At 43.4% G+C, this 22,973-nt stretch overlaps 1 protein-coding gene and 1 non-coding gene across 3 annotated transcripts in view; both read right to left on the bottom strand.

Annotated features, from left to right (window-relative positions):
• Nucleotides 1-22,973, bottom strand: part of PRPF39 (pre-mRNA processing factor 39) — a 42,024-nt gene that overhangs the window by 3,905 nt on the left and 15,146 nt on the right. For both annotated transcript variants that reach the window (XM_042453833.1, XM_042453825.1), the window contains 10 exons: nucleotides 20,635-20,760; nucleotides 19,838-19,956; nucleotides 16,109-16,276; nucleotides 12,345-12,513; nucleotides 10,681-10,788; nucleotides 3,988-4,152; nucleotides 3,539-3,665; nucleotides 2,066-2,334; nucleotides 694-878; nucleotides 159-233 (listed from right to left, as the gene is read on the bottom strand). In XM_042453833.1, coding sequence (XP_042309767.1) covers nucleotides 159-233; nucleotides 694-878; nucleotides 2,066-2,334; nucleotides 3,539-3,665; nucleotides 3,988-4,152; nucleotides 10,681-10,788; nucleotides 12,345-12,513; nucleotides 16,109-16,276; nucleotides 19,838-19,956; nucleotides 20,635-20,760 — 1,511 coding nt within the window. The remainder of the gene's footprint in view (nucleotides 1-158; nucleotides 234-693; nucleotides 879-2,065; nucleotides 2,335-3,538; nucleotides 3,666-3,987; nucleotides 4,153-10,680; nucleotides 10,789-12,344; nucleotides 12,514-16,108; nucleotides 16,277-19,837; nucleotides 19,957-20,634; nucleotides 20,761-22,973) is intronic.
• On the bottom strand, nucleotides 1,919-2,002 carry LOC121920158. The gene has a single exon (XR_006101685.1). It is a non-coding gene; the product is annotated as a small nucleolar RNA SNORD127 (small nucleolar RNA).

Genomic DNA, 22,973 nt, shown 5'->3' with positions numbered 1-22,973 from the left:
GCAGAGGCTGAATGGCCATCTGTCGGGGGTGCTTTGAATAGTGTTCCTGTATGGCAGAACGGGGTTGGATTGTATAGCCCTTGTGGTCCAACTGTGATTCTATGCCACCTCAAAAAGCAACCATGTATGTCTCAGCCACACACACAAAAATCACTTACCCATTTTCTGCTTTCCTTTTTAAAGATTCTTGTTCCTTCAGAAGGGCTTGATGCTCTTCATAGGCATCCAAAAGCCTGCAAATAAAAAAAAAGGAGAGGGGGTAGAACATGCATTTGCAGGTTAGACTTTCCTCTCTGACAGTTGGGGTTCCCCAACTCTAGGCAGATCCATCTGAGGCCTCAGCAGCCGCACACTCATATTTCACAAGCTGCTTTAGTGCTCAGATTTAGTAGCTCTTCCAAATAGGATGCTGGCACTAGTAACTCAACAGACCTTTCAGTGGGGATCTTGAAACCACTTGGATTCAAATGCATAAACCTCCTTACATTGATTGCAACGGCACTTATTGTTTGAGGGTTTGTTTGTTGTTGCTTTTTAAAAACTAGGTTCAGAATTTCTGCAGATCTCCTGTGAGGAGCAGACTCCAGTCATACCCCACCTTTACAGCCTAGATGTCATTACCACGCTAATGTTCGTACTTCAGCATCAACAATACCCTCCTTAAGGCTGATGAAAATACAGTTAAAACCTCACTTGTTCACATCCATGCCAAAGTCCTCAAGAAATTCCACTTTCCGCTGAGAAAATATGATTCTCATTTTTACAGCCAAAGTTCCACTGATGGCTTTGTCAAAACATGCAATGATGTTTTCCTCATTCTGCTTCAGGTCTCCATTATACTCTACTTCCAGCAAATTGAGGTAAAGCTTTGGGTTATCCTATGCAAAATAAACAGATAAATAGGTAGGTAAGAAGACAGAAACCCACACAGAAATATTCAGCTGAAGCCTATTTAGGAGTTCAGTCATGACACAGTGACCACCACCTTCAATGGGTTTCATGGCAAAGGAGTAGCTGGAATCTGAGATACTTTTGTGCAACACGTTACTTTTTATGTTTTAAGTGTATTTTTTTTAATGCAGTAGTGAATAGTTTAATTATATTTTAATTTTTACATCTGGTACATTTTTAGCTGTGTTGTACTTTGCAAGATGCCTTGAGTCCCAAGGATTCTTACATAACAGAGGCCAGAATGTAACTTTTTTATTCCTTTCCCTCTATCATCACTGAAGAGTTGGGGGTGGGAGGTGGGGGGCAAACAAGCAGATCCACCAATGTGTATCAAGGCTGTGAGCCTTTCAGGATTTGGATGTGTATTTGTGGAACATACTTCCTTTGCACCTCTGGGTTGAGGAGGTTCTCATCCACTTTCACAAAGGGTTGAAGACCTTCCTCTTTGATTTTCCAGATTGCTGAGATGGGTAGTGACTGATAAGAAGTTTGTTTTAGTATTTTGGCATAGTATTTTAGCATTTTATAGTGTGGTGTCTGAGCGTCCATTTTTGATTATATATGTTTGATGTTCTGCCCTTTGGTGGAAAGGGCATTATAAATAATAATTACTATAATTATTATAGTTACTATAATTATTATTACCCTGCTTTAAATGTAAGTACTGTGCTGCAGGCATTTCATTATCCTCACAGGATTTCACAAGCGCTGGTGTTGGTTTTCAGAAGTGTTTTCTGAGAGATTACATGTAGCTTTGGGAGCCCTGTCTCCTGGTCTGCCCATCTATCCATCCATACTGCCAGCCCAGGTTCTGTGTGCTTGCACCTCCAGCCTCACTTACCACCAAAATTTCCCACCCTTTATGTGCCCATTGCCAGCTGCTTTCCATGCCAAGCTAACTCTGCTTTGGAAGGGGAGCTAAGAACTGGGAAGGGTCAGGCAGTGCTGTCAAGAAGGCCAACAAGCCAGGCAACATCAGTTTAGAGGGACTGGTGTCTCCACAGGGCAGAAAAAGCCACTGCAGGGTCAAGGAGAGTCATCACAGTTGCCAAAGCTTTTGGCAAGGAGGCAGCAAGAAGGCAGCTGCCCAGTCAACCAGCTGGAAATGACATACCCTGTCTCGGTCAATGGCCTCCAAGAGGACCTTCCTGGCTTTGGGGAGACTCTTCTGGATTTTGAAGAGGTGACGCGCGAGCTTGACAGCAAAGAAGGAGGCTTCGTAGCTCGACTTGGCATTCTTCACAGCTTCCTGGAGCAGGTGCTCGGCCTCTTCCATGTTCCCATGTCTCCGTTCTAAACTAACTCTCCGCAAGCGAATCATGGCCAATCCTGAAACATTCTCTTCAAAGATCTTCAAAATCCTTCTGGCCTCGTTGATATTCCCTAGAAGGAGGAAAAAGGGGAAGAGAGTGGGAAGGCTGTCAGAGATGCCAAACTGAAGGGAGCCTGCCCAGCCCTTGAGCAGTTCTGTACAGTTCCCTTTCCAGCACCCCTAGGCATGGCTGGGGGACTCTGGAAGCTGCGGTTTATAAAAAAAGTATCACCATCTCTAAACCCTTGGAAAACCTATGCAGACTTGCAAAGAGAGGAGACTCATTGCCCCACTGCATTGTCAAGAGAATTGTCATTAAGCCAGCCCACGAGCCCAGATACTGTTGATTGGGATTTCCTGCATGGCAGGGGGTTGGACTGAGTGGCCCTTGTGGTCTCTTCCAACTCTATCATTTTATGATTCTATGATAGTTTACAATAAGTTCCTGCTAGCAGCTCTGAGTCTGTAAAGTTAGAAAGACACAAGAGTATCCCAAATTACCAGGCTCTATCCTGGTATGGAATAGATCTGAGCAGGGCTCTTCATAGTGAAGGAGAAAGGCCCCCTCTCTTCCTTGCTGCCACAAAAAAGGCTAGGCAAAATAATGTATCCAGGGTGCCCATTGCTCAAGTAATCAGACAAAGACACATACACATACACACCAAACATATATGCCCACTTTTGCTACAGCTCCAGAAGCAACAAGAAGAGCCTTTTCTGAGAAGTACAGAAAAATCCTCTTCCACCCCCAGTGCAAAGGAGGACTAAAAACACTGTCTCCATTTGAGACCATTGGCACATTTCTACCCACTTCAGAGAAACCAAAAAACAATAGGAGAAGGAAGCCGGCAGAGGACAGTGGCAACTACAAACAACAAGTGGCTAGCCCACACACCACTTTGGCTTCTGTATTGTGGTTGCACTGACCGTGAATTCTAAGGAGAAGACACAGCAGTACATCCTGGTCTATATTTTAGCTCCCCCCCTTGAGGTGGGGAGAGATTGGGAAGGCTGTGTGACTCTATGAAGAAGGGTGCTTTGTTTGCCTAAGAATAAAATCTGTCCACATTTTTATTTGCACCCTTGTTCTTGTTACAAGGCAACCTGGTGAGAGGCAGTATCTAACTTCCTCAAATAAGCAGGAATGGGGCATTCCCTGGCCTACAAAGATCTAGTACTGACTGTTTTGTTTCACAGAATGGCACCCCTCCCTCCCTCTTTCCATCCCTCCAAGGGTACCTGGGTACACACCTCCCTCTTCCTCCTTCCCCTCACCTTGCTGTTCTTCAAATGCAGCCCAGAGCAGGTGCACCATGGGTTTCTTGGAGAGGTGTATTGTGCAGGCCCGGCTGTAGACATGCCTCACCCCTTCGATGCTGTGGTTCTCCATGTACTTGGCATACTGCATTTGAAGACAGAGCAGAGACTGAATGATTCCCACCTTACTCTGGGTCGCTAAATACTTGAGAGAACTATAAAATTCTTGTGTTTAAACCCATTCAGCACCTTTATTGAACCATTAGACTAGTTTCTGTAAGGAAGGACGAAGAGAGGCAACGAAGTTGGCATATGCAGCTGTCAAATCTGGTTGCAAGCAGACCATCTCCTAATGCAACAGATATAGTTATACATGAACAACATTCAAACAAGAGTACAGAAGGTTAGTCACTGATCATCAATGTTTGCAAAGGGTAAGAGCCGTGAGTGGGGAAAGCGCCCCATACCTTGATCCAGAACTCCTCATAGAGGGCACAGGAGATCACGCAGCGCTCAAAGAGAACCACCACTCGCTCGTGCGTCCCATTCTCAATCTCAAAGTCCAAGTACTCCTTCCAATTCTTCAGCTGGGTTTTCTCCAAGGGTTTGACATGAAAGTAAGGACGCTTGATCTAAAAGGGATGTGGAGCAAGGGAACGAAAAGAAGTCATTCCGTAACAGCTTCAAGAGAAACTTCCATTTGCCAGAATACAAGAAACATGAGCTTTTCACTACCTCAAGGCCAATTAATCTAATGAACACGTTAACTGATTATATATTTCTGTATAAATGAATTATAGAGTGTAGCACAGGGTCCCAGTTTGGGTGGGAGGGGGAAGGGCGATATAAATCATTGGGCAAATCAAACCTCAACTCTCCCTAGAACCCAAGATGACCAAACTGAGGCTTTCGTACTTTAGATATATTGTAAGAAGGCATGTCTCACTAGAAAGGACAATAATGCTTTTGAAGGTAGAAGGCAGTAGGAAAAGAGAGAGACCATATTACAGATGGATAGCCATGACTACCCTGATTCTGCAAGACTTGAGCAGGGCTTTTGAGATCTCTCATTCATAGGACCACTATAAGTCAAAGTTGACTTGATGGCAATTATCAACATAACAAAATGGATAGCTTATTATTGTGAGACCACATTAATGCACACAGTCACCTTTGTACCCGCATTTGTGCTACACACAATGTAGCAGCAAATCCTACAGCATTCTTAAGTCATCAGCAGTTGTCATTCAGTCCACTGACAATCATATTTTCCTGGATGCCACATGGATGGAAAAGGGCCAAGGGTCAGTGGCAGATGTCCTGCTTAGCTGGCAGAAGCTCCCAGGCTGAGAAAGAAGACTGGTAACAAAGCAGCAGGGAAAGGTTCTTCACTTGGGAGGCTCTGAAGAGCGTCTTGCAGTCAGGGAGTTGCTTCCTGCCCAGTCATACCACCAGACTTTTTCACTCAGTACTCAAACATGTCACTGGATTTCAACTCCCAGAAGTCCCAGACAGAACGGACAGTGGTCAAGAACTCCCAAGAGCTGAAGGCTTAGGGAGCTGGACACTTTTAGTCTGAGGATGAGAAGACTAAGAAGTGACGTGATAGACTTCTTCAGAAATCTGAAGGGATGTTATGTAGAAGATGGAGCAAGTTGTTCTTCTAGAGACCAGAGATCTGGGCACAAACAAGTGGATCCAAATTACAAGAGATTCCACCTACTGTAAATATCAGGAAGAACTTCTTGACTGTCAGAGCTGATCAACAGTAAAACAGACTGTCTCAGAGGCTGGTAGTCTCTCCTTCTTTGGAGATCTTTTAACAGAGACTGGAAAACTATACCTTGGGAGTGCTTCAATGATGTATTCCTCCATGGCAGGGGATTGGACTAAATGGCCCTTGTGGTCCCTTCCTACTCTATGATTCTTGTATCTTGGAGTCTAGGTGTGGGAAATGGTGGTATAGACTGACTAGCAGTTGTGTCCAGGATTTCTGAAAGAATTATAAATCTTGCACATACATTCACCATACTGGAGATAAAACATGTAACCTTTTTTTTAACCTCTGTATGTCTTTGCAAATACAGTGATCATAAAATTTCACTTTAATAAGAAGCAATCATGGTTGTTATTGTGTGGCTCCAAGGCATTTCTGACTCATCTGTCAAATAAACACAAGCAGTGAAAGGCAAAAGGCTACTAATGCTAAAACATCAAAGGGGGCAGGAGGCCTAGACCTATACTTTTACCTCCAACTGACATTAACAGGAGTTAAGTATCATCAGTTTTGGCTGGAAGGTACCCTTACTTTTTCTTACAGAGAGGGAGACCATTCCGCCCAGGCCCTGCTTCTGGGAACTTCCAAATGTTCTTCCTTTGGGTCCGTACAGATGTGCAGAGGAAACCAAAAGGAAACCCATTGATTTCTGCTACCTCGTTTATTCCAAAGCAAAAAAGTATTTTAGAGCCAAAGGCATAAAAGATAGTACCCTCAAAAGGCTGAGTATTGCTCCTAAACTGCATGAAGATGTGTGCAATCACAAGCCAATAGGTTTCCATTGCTATGGCAGTGAGTTGGCATGTGCGCTGAATGCATATCAAATGTATAATAAGAAAACTGGTTTGAACGGCAAGACACTTTGATTCCTTAAAACCACACGCTTGCCCTACTTTGAGCTTCCTTGGAGAACGGTTTATGCATGTTTTTAATTAAATGAGTCATCAACAGTGTGTCACGCCGACAGAACTGGATTTCACATGAAGAGACGCAGCTGAATGCTTTGGCACATTATCACACAACAAATAAATAAATAAACTGCCCTGGGAAAGTCACATGCTAGGCTTAATCTGTTTCACATGGTGGCTACAACTCATGAGTTTAAACCCTCTAAATCTATCTTTCATGTACTCTATTCAAATGCCTTTTTAAGGGGAAAGTTACACACTAGCAGTATAGGACAGAAATCATTAATGAAATTATGTTGACTGCAGAAAAAACTAGGAGGAGTACAAAGGGATTTGGAAACACACTCAAGTTACTAAAGATTATCTACACCTATGCATTCATTTGCCTTGAGGTATCCCTACACTGTGGCCTTGCACAAAAGCAACGGGACCTCAATTTGGCCTTCAGCAAGCACCACATCGACAAACAAGCTTTACGAAAGATGTTACAAGGAGATTAAACTTGTCTTGGGTCAGCTGGGGGGCAGAAAGGGAGAGGAAAAGGCAGGCTGCCAGTGCCAAGGAACGCGGGCTGTGCCTCATGCGCCTGGCATTCTGACTTGGCCAGGGAGTGAACCACCAGCACACTCTCGTCTCTGTCTGCAAGGGAAGCCTCCCCACCTGCAGAATACACTGAGGCAACATCAGAGACATATCTTGCCCTGCTCTTGAGAAGAAGGAACCCTGCAAGGGAGGCTAAGCCTGTGACGTCTGGAAAGGGAGAAAACCTACACATGGCAGACAGGCACTGCGTGAGCACCTTCATACTCTCAGGAAAAAGAATAGGAATAGGGAGGGCAGCTGTGAAAAAACTAGAACAGATCCTAAAGAGTAAAGATATAAAACTGAACATGAAATATTAGAATTGTCCAAGCCACCGTTTTCCCCATCACTATGTAGGGATGAGAGCTAGACAGTGAAGAAAACAGATGTGGTGCTGGAGAAGAGTGCTGAGGGTCCCATGGATGGTCAAAAAGACAAACCAATGGGTCCTTGGACAGGTCAAGCCAAACATTTCCCTGGAGGCAAAGATGACCAAACTGCGGCTGTCATACTCTGACCACATCATGAGAAGGCACGACTCAATGGAAAAGACAACAATGCTGGAAAAGGTTGAGGGTAGTAGAAAGAGAGGAGGACCACATACCAAATGGAGGTCATGGGCATGAATTTAAAGGACCTGAGCTGAGCAGTGGAGGACAGGGAGTCACCAAGAGTCAGGATCAACTTGAGGGTAGTAAACAAGAACAAATCACCTCCCACCAGACCTTTTCCTGCTACTAGCTCCTTTCTGCTTATAGGAGTCTGTATACCCCTAGCCACACATTACATTATAAACAGCAGGGGCATGTGACTTTCTACCAAAGAAACAGCAGTATCAGCCCCTGAATTGACCTTTTTGACAGGGCAAGAAACAGAGCTTTCTAAAAACAATGGTTCTCTCCTGGTGGAGGACATGTGACCTTTTGCTGCCATCTCAAAATGGTCACAATCTGCTGGGCTAAGCATAAGCAGTGGCTTTCATGTCTCCTCATCCAGGGATCAGTTTTCTAAAATAATGTCTCTACAATTTGCACACCGAAAAAACTCAACTTGGTACTTGCTAAACCATCAAGAAAAATGGAGGAGCAAGAGTCTCGAGAGGAAGACTCTTCAAGATGTGATAGAATGGTGCTACGCCTGATGTGCTAGGACATCTCTCCTTCCTTCCAAAATCACTTGCTTAATTATACCACAATCTTAATTATGCCAAACAGGCCCCCATGGCTGAAAAAGGCAAGAAAGGAGTGGAACCCATCCTGGGAGACAGGGGTGATACAAGTCTAATCAAATGAGTAGATCAGCATACACATTCATCATGAAAAGACCCCTGAAGGGAAAGAAAGAAAATCAAGCAAGTATTCCAAAAAGGAAAGGAGAGACAACAGCAATCTTGCCTATGTCAGACATGAGAAACTAAGCAGTATTTCTTTCACCAGGGAAAGGGAGTGCCCACAAAGCGTACTGGAAGGAGAGGGGAGTGTTCCCTTAACTGAGCCACAAAGAAGGCTGCCTCCACCCAAAACGCAGCAGAACTGTATTGCTGTATGAAACTGCCACCGCGAGTGGAGATGATCAGGTGCAAACAGTCCCACAGGATTCACATAACACAGAGGGCCGCTTCTCAGAGAGTCCTCTCAGGCTGAACTCTCCCCTCTGCAGAAAGCTAGCACATTTGCCATGGTACACTTTCAAAACAAGTGCTTTCGGTGTGGAGACTCCTTGGTGGAGGTGGCACTGTTGTGCAAAGGCACTTTGAGAAGGCCAGGGCTTGCATGCCTGAAAGAAAATGCGGATTAGCCCAATGGCACAACACCTGCTTGGCGGAACAAAGGCAAATTAATAACACACCCTTCCAAGGACACACACACACAGAGCAGGCAGCATGCTAGCATGCCTCTCAGCTGACCACAGACAAACATCTTGTCAGCTAAAAATATGCAGGTGAGACCTCTCACATTTTGTACATATTTTATGTTGTTTTAATAATTTTACTATGTACACCGCTTTGATCACTGCGGAAAAGCGGTATAGAAATAAATTTTATTATTTATTTATTTATTATATTTCATTTAGTGCCTTGTTGCCATCTCTTAGTCCTACAGCAGAGCAAGCCCTCTCCCCCAGACAACCTCTTGAAGTTGAAGCCGTTTCAACTTGAGTAAAAGCAACAGCAATTGAAGGCAGTCATGATTTTACAATAATCTAACAATAAAATAATAAAATTTTATTTATATTTTCCCGCCTCCCCCAGATGGATCAAGGCGGGATTACAACCCAATAAAACATACAAAACACAAGAATAAAATACAATAACAATTTACAAATAGTTCCTTTAAAACAGGTTCTATCAAAAAGCGAGGGAAGAATAGAGATATTCAAATCTTAGTCAAAAATGGAACGATATTTCTTATACAGTGGTGCCTCGGGTTACGAAATTAATTCGTTCCGCCATTCCCTTCGTAACGCGAAAATTTCGTAACCCGAAATAGCTTTCCGTTAGCGCTGGAAGCCTATAGCATTTGAATTTCGCGCCAAAATGAATTTCGTAACCCGAAAAATATTTCGTAACCCGAAACAGTTTTTGCCAATCCAACTTTTTCGTAACCCGCGCATTTCGTATCCCGAGGTACCACTGTACTAAGTCAGGTGGGAGATACGTCTTAACTGCCCTCTTAAAAGCATCCAAGGAGGTAATAAGATGGATCTCTTCTGGGAGACTGTTCTACAATTTCGGAGCCGCTATGGTGAAAGCTCTTTGGGAAGTTGAGACTAATCTAGTCGTTTGTAATCCTAGCAAGTTCTTCCCAGATGTTCTGAGAGTGCAGGGCGGATTATGTAGGGAGAGGCATTTCAGCAAGTAACTCAGGCCCAAGCCATGTAGGGCTTTAAAGGTAATAACCAACACCTTGTATTGCGCCCGGATTAGCCCAATGCCACTACACCTATTTGGCGGAACAAAGGCAAATTAATAACAAATAGCTTTTGTACTTAGCATTAAAGGAGGGATATAGAAAGCGAGAAAGGCTGCATGCTAGATGGATGGACTCTGTTAAGGAGCTCATGGGCATGAATTTGCAGGACCTGGGCAGAGCCGTAGAAGACAGGGAGCCTTGGAGATGTCTCATCCACAGGGCTGCCAGGACTCAGGATTGCCTCAAGGGCAGTTAAGACAACAACAAATCAAGCCTGCTGCTAATATTTTGTGATTATGTTTTTTTAAGGAATAACTGACCATGGGCAGCACTCTCATTTTTCACAATCTTTGACTGCTTTTTCCATTAAGGTGATGACTCCTGTGCTTTTTGATTAAAGAAGTGACCCTGTCAGGGTCTGACTGGCTCAGGTCCTGCCATGAAGTGTTATTGCTCACTTTCCCTTGCAAGTCCTCCCTCCAGTCTACCTGCCTTGGTCCAGGCCTCGGAGGTAGAGAAGACTGCTGGACCTCATCCCCTTCCCCACCACCACTCCTTCTCCTTTTGTGACATGTCTTTTTAGACTGTAGGCCTGAGGGCAGGGAACCATCTAATTAAAAAGATTGTATGTACAGCGCTGTGTAAATTTACAGCGCTTTATAAATAAAGATTAATAATAATAATAATAATTTTAAATCTATGATTCTATGACTGATTCACGCTATAGTTAACTGCTTGAGTAACACAAAACATTTCTGAAAGCATAAAAAAGGCAAGTTTGCTGGCATAAGAATGTTAGCATTGTGCCTGAAAAAGTCCTGATGTGTAGAAATCCCAACTCCATGGTACTAGAGTACACCAGACCCAAGTAGCAAAACTAGAATGTGCCCCTGTGTCACATATCCCTCTTCTGCGGTTTCCAGATAGAGTCCAAAGCATCCTCCACTGAACTGAATAGTAGGATAATTCAAACAAACTCACCCCTTCTTCAAAGGTCCACCTCTTGCTGACTTCATGCTCATTGTGGTTGAACATTTCTTGATGAATCTCAATTATTCTGTGCCGCATGTTTTCTATTTCAGTGATCAGCTAAAGTCACACAAAAAAGGGAGTTTTCAACAAAATGTAGAGAGATAGTCATCTGTCTGGAATTGCTTATTGCAGCCCCTTCTGAACCAAGTACACACACCTAAGTGCAAGGGGAGATCCAACGTGTGGAACACACTGATTCTCAACACTACCTCTAGTACATAATCTAGAAGGTGTAGAATGTCCCTGCAACAACAAAAACTCCTTAAGGCTAAAACCAAGAACAAGCTTCTAGCCCTCTCACTTATAAGAATGAATACTCAGCTGCACTTGGGACAGCAAACAAGTATGTAATTCGACAGCAAGTGAATGGCTGCTCATTCAGTATGGCCATCTGCCATTACAGAGCAGGGGAAAACCTTGGCAAAGTTGGTAATGTTATGTGCATGGCCCACTGGCCTAACTGTGTCTGAAACACATACACACAGAGCTTTACAGCTCTATTCTGTCTGAAACCAAACAGAAATTACAGAGAACCTCAAGTGGTCCAAATCATGGATTTGTGCCTGCTCTGAAGACTAATACTCTATCTTTCCTAGGTTCTGCAGGCATGCCAAGCCTCTGTTCGCTAAAATGTTTCTAGTATCAAGCCTGCTCCTTCTTCCAACCTCAATGGAAGTATGGACCCCTAACCCCCCACAATCCCATCCGCCAGGGCAAGTGCTGGCACTACTATCTGGAAAGCATGATCAGAGTGAGCCTCCCTGCTACCAACCTTGCTGAGCTAACAGAGAAGACTCCCTTAAGCTGCAGATTATTTTGCTACCTCCTCAGCTTCCAGACTTGACAAAAAGGATGGGGAGTGTTTGGCAGTTACATGGAAAAGACGGCAAGAGGGTCTTGTGGTTATACCAGGCATCAACCAATGCACCCTCCCTCAGCCTTTTCTGCTGGAATATAGAAGAGGCCAGCGGGGAAAGTCGGAAACCATTCCCCACAGGATACAGAGGATGCCTGAAAGTGGTGGCACCTGACCCACCACATAATCAGCTGGCCCTTCCCGCAGGGTAAGGGTAGTAGAGCAATCACCTTTCAGAAAGGCTTCAGAGAGGAGGGCACTACTGACCACCCTTTAAGTGGCAAAGCAAGAACTGACTAGGAGGATACTTAATCAGCATCTATCCCAGGCCGAATCATGGAATGCTCTTTCAGCACACCTACAACTAGGACTATAATAATCCTGATCCAGTCTGGCTGAGGGACCAGGCACTCACTGACTTCAAAGCCAGGAAGCAAAGCACCACAGCTTGGCAGACTCTGAAACCCAAAGTGAATGCAGATTTAGGCCTAAATCCACCTGCTGGTGCCATCCAAAGTAGACCCAGTGAATCAACTAATGCACAGTAAGTTAACACTGATTCTGTGGGTCTGCTCTAGGAAGGGGTAGAAATTATGTTTAAGCCATATTTTGCAATAACTTCCAAGTATGTCCTTTTCCACAAGCAACAGGCCCACTGGCATGACACTATTCCCCAACAAAACTATTATAACACTCTCTCCAATGCTTTGGAGATAGGATAGGTTACTTACAAACATGTCCATTATTCAAAAGTTACCTTTGCAGGGTCAGTTATATCTTCAGTTCCGGAAGGGAGGTCATCTCCAGGGGGTGCTTCTTCCCCATTATGGCTACTGGCAGCAGAAGCCAGTTCCCTGCGCAGCTGAATAAACTGCTCAGTGGAAAGAATATCCCGGGGTAGATTGTTTTGCACATGCTCTTTGAACCTACAATGCAAAAAGGACAGTCACACCATGTCATGCTTGCTATATTATATTATAGCCAACCCCACTTTTCCCTACAGATTGGAAGAATCCAGAAGGCAGCATTTGCACTAGTCTGAAAGAAGGGCACTCAAGATTCACTGAGCAGTGAACAAAACATGCAGTTAGGCACTTGCTGATGAGCTGGGATGTGGAATATTAGCTGTCCCAAGACATAAAAATAAATAAAAATAAAAATAAAGCCTGGAAATAAATAAGACATTCAATACATGTCACTGGAGCAAGCGCACATTTCGCCAACTGTTCTGAGACTGAATAGAAACACACAGAGATCTTGATTAAGGTTCAAATCATCTCTTTTTAATCCCAGGAAGTGCAATATTTCATTTCCTGTCTTACAGAATGATTATGAAAGTATGAAGCCATGTGGAAAGGCCTTCTTCACGCTAATTGCTTGCTGGGAACAAACACTAAAAAAAAGAGGCCCAATATTCAGCTTGTGTCCTTTTAGTGACATATGCATACATAAATGCCTTTACGTAAGTGGTTGTACTTTTTTGGATGTGGTGTAACATCCATATCCAGTTGAAGCTTGAGTAAGCAGAGCTGAACATATGGTGTACCTGCACACATGGTACCCCTAAGCACTGCACATGCAGATGTACACTGTGCAAGGAATCAGGCATTTCACATCCATCTGCACATTCAGTCGTGGCATGGCAAAGCTATCCAAGCTGGTTGCCATCCCTACAGCATGTGGAACGTTATTCCACAGATTACATATACGCCCTGTGGTCCAGTATTGTATTCCTTTCCTTCTTTCTGAAGATCCCACCAATGCACTTCAGCAGATCACCCTGATTTTAAAAAACTCTGTCCATGCTTCTCCTTACTTGCCTTTCTTCTAAGCTAAAATCCCAAACACTTTCTCTTAGGGGGACTGCTCTGCCATTTGGCTGCCCTTTCCAGCATCATCCCCAGCTGCACAATAACCTTTTCTGGGTGAAGTGACTACACACTTTCAGTGCAGCTGCACAACTGTTTTGTATAAGATCAGTGCCACAGTGGAAGATTTATTTGATTCCTCTTTTCAGTTATGCTCAAAAACAAAATTGCCTTTGTTTTTGAGAAAAAAAACCAGGACCTATTCATGGGGCTGACACTTTTATGGAGCTACTTACCACAGTCCACCAAAACATTGTGAAGAGCTCTTTGGTGGTAAGAGGTAGAACAGATTGGTTTGGAATAGAATACATAGGACTACCTTTTGTGGGAATGTCTTGAAGCAGAGGTTGAGTGGCGATCTCTCCTGAGTGCTTTAGCCATGGATTCCCAAATGACAGGTGGCTAGACTACATGGTCATTGTGGTCCCTTTCAAAGCTATCATTCTACACATTTCATGGTCAGCCACAAACAGTTCAAATTCCATCAGTGTATAGGTGAAGCTGGGATTTTTGAGATAGCAGTACAGATGGATTGATTCAATCAAGGAAGCCACAGCCCTGAGTTTGCAAGATCTGAGTCGGCCTGCTGATGACCAGGGATCTTGGAGGTTTCTCATTTAAAGGGTCACCATAATGACTTGATGGCAAATAACAACAAATGCATTGTTTAACCCTTGTTTACATTGAATCTTGTTTGTCATCTTAATGTCCATCCTAGAAAGGTCCTCAGACTTCTATAGTAAAATCTGTGCAAGTCAACAGACTGGAAGATTGGTATTCCATGCATCACGGTGTTGTGATAGGAAAAGACCTATCTTCTGTGGGTTACAGGCAACAGCACAGAACTGATGAACACACAAAGCCTCCTTTTATTCTTCTCCTTCCTATGGCTTCTCAAGTCTGTGATGGAGGGTTTCTAAAACTTCCTAAACTTAGTTGGTAAAGGGCTGCAGGGGAAGAAATCTATTCCACCAATGGATTTGTTCCACTATCACATGGACCCAGTGGGATAACCACCTTGGGCCAGCCCTGGGAACTCTTTCTGCCTAGGACCAAGGATCATTTATGGCTATTTCTGTAAGAACAGTAATAATAATAATAATAATAATAAAATTTTATTTATATACCGCCCTTCTAAAAATCAGGGCGGTGAACAACAAGAAAAACAATACATTACACAAAATCAAATAAAATACATTAAAAGCAGTTCAATAAAAATAATAAAATAACATGTCGGCAAAACAATGCTGACATGGGGGGGGGAGAGTTACTGGTCAGGGTAAGCTTGTTCAAATAAATGGGTTTTTAACCCCTTCCTGAATTGGGCTAGGGAGGTGGCTGAGCGGAGCTCGAAGGGCAGCGCGTTCCAGAGGTTGGGGGCTGAGATGGAAAAAGCCCTCCTAGAGGTGGAATTATATTTCGCCTCTGGAACACTTAATAATAGCTGCCCTGAAGATCGAAGTGCGCGGGGCGGATTGTACGGAGAGAGGCGGTCCTCCAGGTACCCAGTAAGCCTTTACTGTTTCGCAGGCATGAAGGGTTTTTATTTTTTTAAATGTTCAAAGGGCACTTGAAACTTTAAGAGGGTTGGGCAAACATGTGGGCTTGCAGATGTGGTTGGACTGCAACTTCCATCATATCAGGAAGTTGGAGGCATAGAATCACAGAATCATAGAGTGGGAAGAGACTGCAAGGGCCATCCAGTCCAACCCCCTGCCATGCAGGAAATCTCAATCAAAGCATCCTCGACAGATGGCCATCCAGCCTCTGTTTAAAGACTTCACTACACTCTGAGGGAGTTTGTTCTACTGTCAAACAGCCCTTACTGTCAGGACGTTCCTCCTAATGTTGAGGTGGAATCTCTTTTCCTGGAGCTTGCATCCATTGCTCCGAGTCCTAGTCTCTGGAGCAGCATAAAACAAGTTAGCTCCCCCCTGAATATGACATCCCTTCAAGTATTTAAACAGGGCTATCATATCACCTCTTAACCTTCTCTTCTCCAGGCTAAACATACTCAGCTCCCTAATAGGACATGGTTTCCAGACCCTTCACCATTTTAGTCGCCCTCCTTTGGACACTCTCCAGTTTCTCACATCTTTTCTAAATTGTGGTGCCCAGAACTGGACACAATATTCCAGGTGGGGCATGACAAGAGCAGAAAAAAGATGCATGTTCAGCAGGTGCAAGGCCACAGACCCTGCTGTAGTTTGAAGAAGATGAATCTCATTAAATATTACTACTGCTACAGAAAAAACTCCAAAACTAAGAAAAATCTGTCTACCCGGAGATGCTGCTGAACTCTGCTTCTTTGGAGTTTCTAAAGCACAGCTGGAAAGAGGTTCAGTGATATTAAAGAAATTGCTTTTTGTCTTAGTACTACCACTATTTCTAAGAAGTAAACAGTTCTGTGGTTGAATTACTGAAAGCTGGAATTACAGTAGCACAGTGCAAAATTATTTTCATTGACATGTAATTATCATAATTAAACAATATTTATAAAGCACTAACATTACGAGATGCTGTAGTGTCATTTCAAACTAACAATTCCTCACCTCTCCTATTTGGAGTACAACCGAGGTGAAAGTGGTGAGAATGAAAAACAAAAACAGAACAGTACAATCAAACCAGCAGAATAATACTAGCCCAGCCTTACCTTTGGAAGTGATGGCTGTACAGCTGAGTTGGAATCCCAAGAATGCGGTCAAACACAGCAGTGACAGCTCTCAAGTTGCCCTGTTCATTTTCCCAGTTTATATACATTTCCCAGAGTTTGTCTGAGCGGAAGTCCGTACCTGCAGCTAAGACTGCGTGCTCATAGGTCCTGGGAAGTAAAACAATTTTGGGGATCATGGAAACATTTTATCAGGATATAGCAAGGCACCTATCAAGATGATTGTTGTTGGTTTTCTCCACTTGAAATAAAAGCATTGCTATATCATGTCTTTCAGTAGTCGACTGAGGTTACTTAGAAGGGTATAAAATTAATGTAGACTTTAAATATTAGCTCATGTGGCAGGGGAATTCGAATGTTCGACCAGTCTTCCCTAACTAGCATGGCAAATGATCAGGGATGATGGGAAACATAGTCCAAAACATTTCTAGAGTGATGTAGGTTGGGGAAGGCAGACCCAGTTTTTTATTAAAAAAATTAACTAAGAAGAACATGAAACAGTTCCATAAAATCCAGTGAAGGAGTTTGTATTTATATATTTATATTAAGTATAAGGTGAGCACCTGTGGCCCTCCACATGTTGCTGCACTATAACTCCAGCAGCCTTAACTAGCATGGCCAATGGTGAGGGATGATGATAGCTGCAATCATCTAGCAGGCCCCAGCTTCTTCCTCTGGATGGAAAGCATTGCCACCATCAGGACTGGGTTAATCCTGGTATGATTTTCCTTTGTTTGTTATAATTAAGTTGGATGCTTTATAAGGGATATGTTAAACTCTAGACAATTTAGAGTGTTTGCTGGCCTTTGCAGTATGGGATTTATAGTCATGAGGTGCATTAGATATTAAGGAGCAATGGGTGTTGGGCTTTATATGGACTGTTAGTGGGGCATTTAGTTGGGGGGATATTCATATGCTTTTGGATCTGTTTGTTTGGTTATGTTTAGTTTTTATATGTAATTTGTTATAATGTTACATTGTATAAGAATAGGACAAGATCATCAATGCCTATTCAAAGAATTAAAGAAATCAGTGGCTGGTTAAGATTTTATAAGGTTTTATAAATTAGATTAAGAATATAGTTCATAGAAGAAATATAACAGACATTTTAGTAGTATTATGTGGGTTATATGAATAGATAAAACATTTGTAATTTTTATATATTTTAATGTGTTTAAAAATGTTTTAGAATATGCTGAGTGAAAACAGCTGCAGAGAGAGAGAGAGAGAGAGTCCATGTGGATGGGTGCCGCCATTTACGACACGCTCCGCGCGTGTTGGGGCCAGGGCCGGTTAGGAAGGGGCGACTCTTCCTAACCCTAACACGCCCCTTCCTAACCCTAGCACGCACGGAGCGCGTCGTAAGTGGCGGTCTGTAACCCGCCTATGTTTGACCCAGTGCTAACAAAAACTGGTTGACCAACTTTAATTGCCTTCTTCAACGAGCCTGAAGTCTACCTAGCAAAATTCCATCTCCTCCCCCCATCATTTTCATATTAGCTGTTTTCCCCCCAGTACAGGAGGGGGAGAGTATTAGAACTGAACATATGTTCAAATGTTCTTTGCCTCATTAAATTCAACTGCATTCGCAATCCTGCTACAAGACCTCTCACAATCAGGGCCAGAAAGTAATTTGAAATGATAGCTTGGGGAAAGTTTAAAAATGACCGTTGCTTGAAGTAAACTGTTGAACTACTGGGGGGTAGGGCAGAAGCAACACAACGTTGTAAGAATCCTTCCAGTCCTACAGAGATCCAGCGTGAGGAGACAGGAGGAACTAACTGGCAGTGTTATGGAGGGAATCTGAAGAGAGTCCAAGGTATAGTCCTTGAAAAGGAACCCAGCACTATAAGCAAGGGAAGGGGCCACGTTGATAGTGTGTAAGGACAAAGACAAGTTCAACACTGAGATGAGTGTTAGTAAAGAGACATGGGCCGTCAAACCTTCCCTCTGTCTAAAATATCTGACTTACCAGTTAGACAGATGTGATTAGAGCGAGGAAGGAAAGCCTGGGAGGGCCATCCATTGAGCTGTATGAGCATGTGCTTCCTGGGGAGAAGCCACAGCTATGTGTTTGCTGCAATGATTCCCTGAAAACAAATTCACTCCCTTGAGACCAAGGGTGCTGACCTGGAGACCCTGAGGAAGGCTGGGAGTGAGACTTTGGGGGACACAAAAGCTGTTTCCCACTCCCAGTCTAACAGCTCCTTCGCATTCATGGAGCATCAGGGCTTGAAGGAGGAAGGGTGGTTGCTGCTGTATGCCTTCAAGTCATTTCTAATCTCTTCTTCAATGTGACAAACCTATCAAGGGGTTTTCTTGACAAGATTTCTTCAGAGGGGGTTTTGCCCTTGCCTTCCTCTGATGCTGAGAGAGTGTGACTTGCTCAAGGTGACCAAATGGATTTCAAGAGCTGAGTGGGGCTTCAAACCCTGGCTTCCCAGTGTCCTACTCCAATGCTCAAACCATTACACCAGTCTGGTTCTCTGGGAAGGAGGAATTCACTCCGAAAAAGAGGAAACGCCCATTTGTCTACTGAAGACATCTTTCACTAGCTCTACACCACTGAACGTGTCAGGAGAAAGTCTACACACAGAACCCGGAAATAAATCAAAATGGCCACTAAGAGATGCCAAGAAAATCTGTTAAAGGTGGTCCTTACTGTGTACAACACACATAAAATGCATTTCATTCTAGCATACAGTGCTTAAAGAAACTGAAATAAAGGTTTAGCTAAAGAGGTCTCTCACTGAGTGAGTGTTAAGGGCTGAGCAGAGGCCCATATTAAAGTCTCCTATCAGGTGAGGCTTGGCTTTTGACAAAAAATATTTTCAGCACCTCAGCTCTGTAAGTCAGCTCCACTACGGCCCCCATTGCTTGGGCAGGCAGAATCAGCCTTGATGCATTTTGTTAAATCCTGAGGGCTACCAGCTACATCTTAGTAGCAAAAGGAATACACTTAGAATTAAAGAATTCCCAGCCCAGAAATGTGTACAAGGTTTACGGTCCCACTGCAGAGAAAAACCTACACGTAGGCCCTGAAGAAACAGGCACCCAAGTACGTACTCTGTACATACTAGGGTCGCCTGGAGGCGTCTCTTTTAGACGCCCGCAACCCTAGTACGTACAGAGTACGTAAAAAATGGCGGTGCCCTGTTCACATGGGCGCCACCATTTTGACGTAATGGACGCCTAGCGTCTGCATGTCACGGCGCCCAGGTGACATCACAAGTGCGCCAATGGCACACTGTGGCATCACTTCTGCACCACAAAAAGAAGCCACTTTTTGCGGCTTCTTTTTCCGCCACCAGGAAGCCTTGCCGTTTGGAGGCTGAGGCTTCCCGCCGGCGGAAATGGAGGCAGTGGCAGACCGCCCTTTTTGGGCAGTCTGTACACCGCCCTTGTTACTACAAGCTTTCTTCTTGAAATTTCAGAGGATTATTTTGTTGCTCTTTTGTTAAGCTACAGAAGTCAGAAATCCTTGCCCATCTACTACAAAAAGTGTACCTTATGCCCACAAGTATCCAATTCAACAAGAAGCTATTTCAAGTAGAATATGACACCTACTATTCCCCTTGAAGTAGGTTCCTGTTAATACTTGTGGATATATTTTATAAGGTACACAAGGTACACTTTAGGATTATAGACATCCCTAAGCAGAATTCTGCTGGACAGAGAAGACAGGTGAGACTCTCTTTGCCTTCAACTTACCCTCTGATGGTCCCAACGGTTTCATCGTCACTGGAATCCAGTGTTTCTTTGAGGAAGTTTATGTAATGGATCCAGAGATCAACACTAAGAGGTATTGCCTGCAGCCCTCTCCGATACACCTACAAAGAGAACACCAAAAAGAGCTATCCTTCAAGTCCTCAAATCAGGCCACAAGAGAGAGGCATCACTGTGTTATCCGGTGAACCTTAAGAAATACTAATGTACTGGAATTTTGTTTAAATAATCTACCATTACCATTTGGGTGGAGGTTGGCTAGAACATGGCAATGCTCTGATCTCCACGTGCGGAGTCTTGATCTTCAAAGCGCAGCGGTCCCTGCATCTGACCAGGCTGTGTGGGCAGGCTTTGGGGTACAGACCATAGGGCACAGACCCTTTAGAGCACCAATGACAGCGTCTGACCAAAAATGCAATAAGATGTAGCAATAGTGACCAGCAGAACCAACCACAGTGTTTGAATTTTGTGAAATAATAATAATAATAATAATAAATGTATATAATGTAAGTGACAGAAAAGCCCTGCCCTACTTGTTAAGCTGCAGTGTAATGCAGACGCTTGCACTGCAAAGCTTGACAAACTGTAGTAGAGGTTTAACGCACCTGCCAACAAAGAGAAAAGATATTAGCTCCAAACGCCAGAAGGAGTGACCAAGTGCAAACAGAAAGCCTTGTGCAAAGGCGGCAGGTTCTGGCAGCCAAAGAGTTCCTTGCAGTGGTCTGGTCATCGTTTGGCTCCCAGAACCACGAGCGAAGGCTGGAGGACCTCTATGTACGTACCTCATCTGACTGCTTCATGTTGCTGTGCCGCTTCTCCAGGTCTGCGTATTTTTTCCAATAGCCATAGCAATACGGATAATGTGTGAAAAAACTGTCAAAGGCTTTCCTGGCAGCTGGTAAATGGTTCTGGGAGAAACAAACAGTTCAGTTTCAGCGGTTTTAGGCTTTCCAAATGACCAGTGAAATAAAAACTAACCCACACATCATCTGCCTTGAAACTGGCAAAACAAGACCCTGTACACCTTGGAGACCATGTTGTTCTCTTGAATTGTACAACAATAAGTGAGAATGCACCCTGGACCTCTTTACTATTTCATCACTGTGCCAAGTTTCTGAAACAAAGGCACACAAGTGGGTATCCACAACCACCAGCCCTCAACTCCAAAACTATCCTGGGAGGGAGTGAAAAGGAAGACCCAGCTCCATCGGGCCTGGCCTAGATTAAGAAGCAGAGCCCTCCCTCCTGTCCATCTGTGTTGGTCCAGGCCTCAGAGGGAGAGAAGAAATGCTGGACCTGATCCCCTTCCCCACCACCATTCCTTTCTCCTTTTGTCATGTCTTTTTAGATTGTAAGCCTGAGGGCAGGGAACTGTCTAATTTAAAAGATTGTATGTAAAGTGTTGTGTAAATTTACAGCGCTATATAAATAAAGCTTAATAATAGTAATAATAATCTTTCCCTGAAGCCTCAAACTTCTGGTCAGCAATGAAAATCACCTTCTTTGGAAGTGTTTCCAATAGGTAGGTTTAAGCTAGAAGAGGGCAATCCTCCCCCATACTATTTTGCATAGTGGGCATCTCTGGTCAATATTTTTGAATCTCCTATTGGATATGAAGACTTTTCCAGAACATTTTTGAGACAAGACAGATTAGAAATCAAAATAAATTCATTTCTGGTCTCTGATGTGGGAAGGCCAGGGAAATATGTAGTGTGCCCACAGCACTGTTAATTCAAAGAACAAAACCTGTAATATTAAACTGAAGGAAGAATATGGTCACCTGTTCCAATCTCACATTCTGACAGTTAGGCTTTGGTGTATGTTATGCTTCCTTTTGTAAGAGAAGGATGTTAAATTCCCAGGATTCACCCACAACTATGCTGGCTAGGAATGATGGAAATGGTACTCTAACACCTGGGGGAGAGGGACATGATTCCCATCCTGGCCTAGAGTCTCACACACATTTCTACAATCTCTTCTTCAATGTTCGCTCTTTCAAACATTAGCAAACCAGACATGCTCCAAAGGAGGGTGACTAGGATGTGAAGGATCAGGAAATCAAGGGCAATGAACAATGGTCAAAACAGCTATCTTGCAGAAGAGAGATTAGAAAAAGACATGATAGAGATCTTCAAATATCTCAAGGGCTGTCACACATACAAGATGAAACAAACTTGTTTTTCTGGTGCTCTTAGGACTAGAGCCAACTACAGAAAGCAAGTTGTTGTGTTGTTGTTTTTCTCCCTTACCTATACTATTTACCTATACTACTATAACTCATTTATTTATTTATTTATTTATTTATTTATTTATTTATTTATTTATTTTTACCTATGCTCCCTTACCTATACTAAAGAAAATACATATGGGGTGCTGGGACATTAAAAGTTTTATTTAGTAAATCTAAGTGAAAATAAGCACCGTAAATCAGACTGTGCTTTAAAGCACATAACACAATGAAGGAATCTTACGTAGCTAGAGATTCACTGGTGGTGGGTGGGTACAGTTTAGAGATTACTGAACTGAGCAGGGGTTTCTCCAGAGAAGCTTCATGCATGTCTAAGGGAGTGGCAAAGCAACAGACTGAGCAACAGGCCAGCACAATCTTTTAGGATAGAAGGCAAAAGTTTTATTTCTTATCCCCCCCCCTTGTTTATTTTCACCGATCTCTGGATCAACAAATTTTAAGTATAATTTCCATAAACAATGAAGTCATAGTAAAATAATAGCAAAACCAGTTAAAACATATCTAAAACATAAATCAGCAATAAAATTTCTCCTTAAAAGTCTGGTCAAATCAAAACTGCTCTTAGAATCATAGAATCGTAGAGTTGGAAGAGACCACAAGGGCCATCCAGTCCAACCCCCTTCTTTAAAAACACAGGAATATTAATGAGGGAGCTCCCTAAGTCTTTCCTCATAAGGCAAGGTTTCCAGGCCCTTCACCATTTTGGTGACCCTCCTTTGGATATGCTCCAGCTTCTCAACATCCTTTTCGAATTTTGGGGCCCAGAACTGGACACAATATTATTCCAGGTGAGGCCTGACCAAAGCAGAATGGAGTAGCACTATGCCTTCCCTTGATTTAGCTCTAACTTCAACTACTGTCAGGAATACTGTT

This window comes from Sceloporus undulatus, chromosome 1, assembly GCF_019175285.1.
Source record: "Sceloporus undulatus isolate JIND9_A2432 ecotype Alabama chromosome 1, SceUnd_v1.1, whole genome shotgun sequence".
In the NCBI taxonomy this organism is placed as follows: domain Eukaryota; kingdom Metazoa; phylum Chordata; class Lepidosauria; order Squamata; family Phrynosomatidae; genus Sceloporus; species Sceloporus undulatus.
Note: the sequence above shows the minus strand (reverse complement) of the source record. Positions and strands in the feature narration are given on the sequence as shown.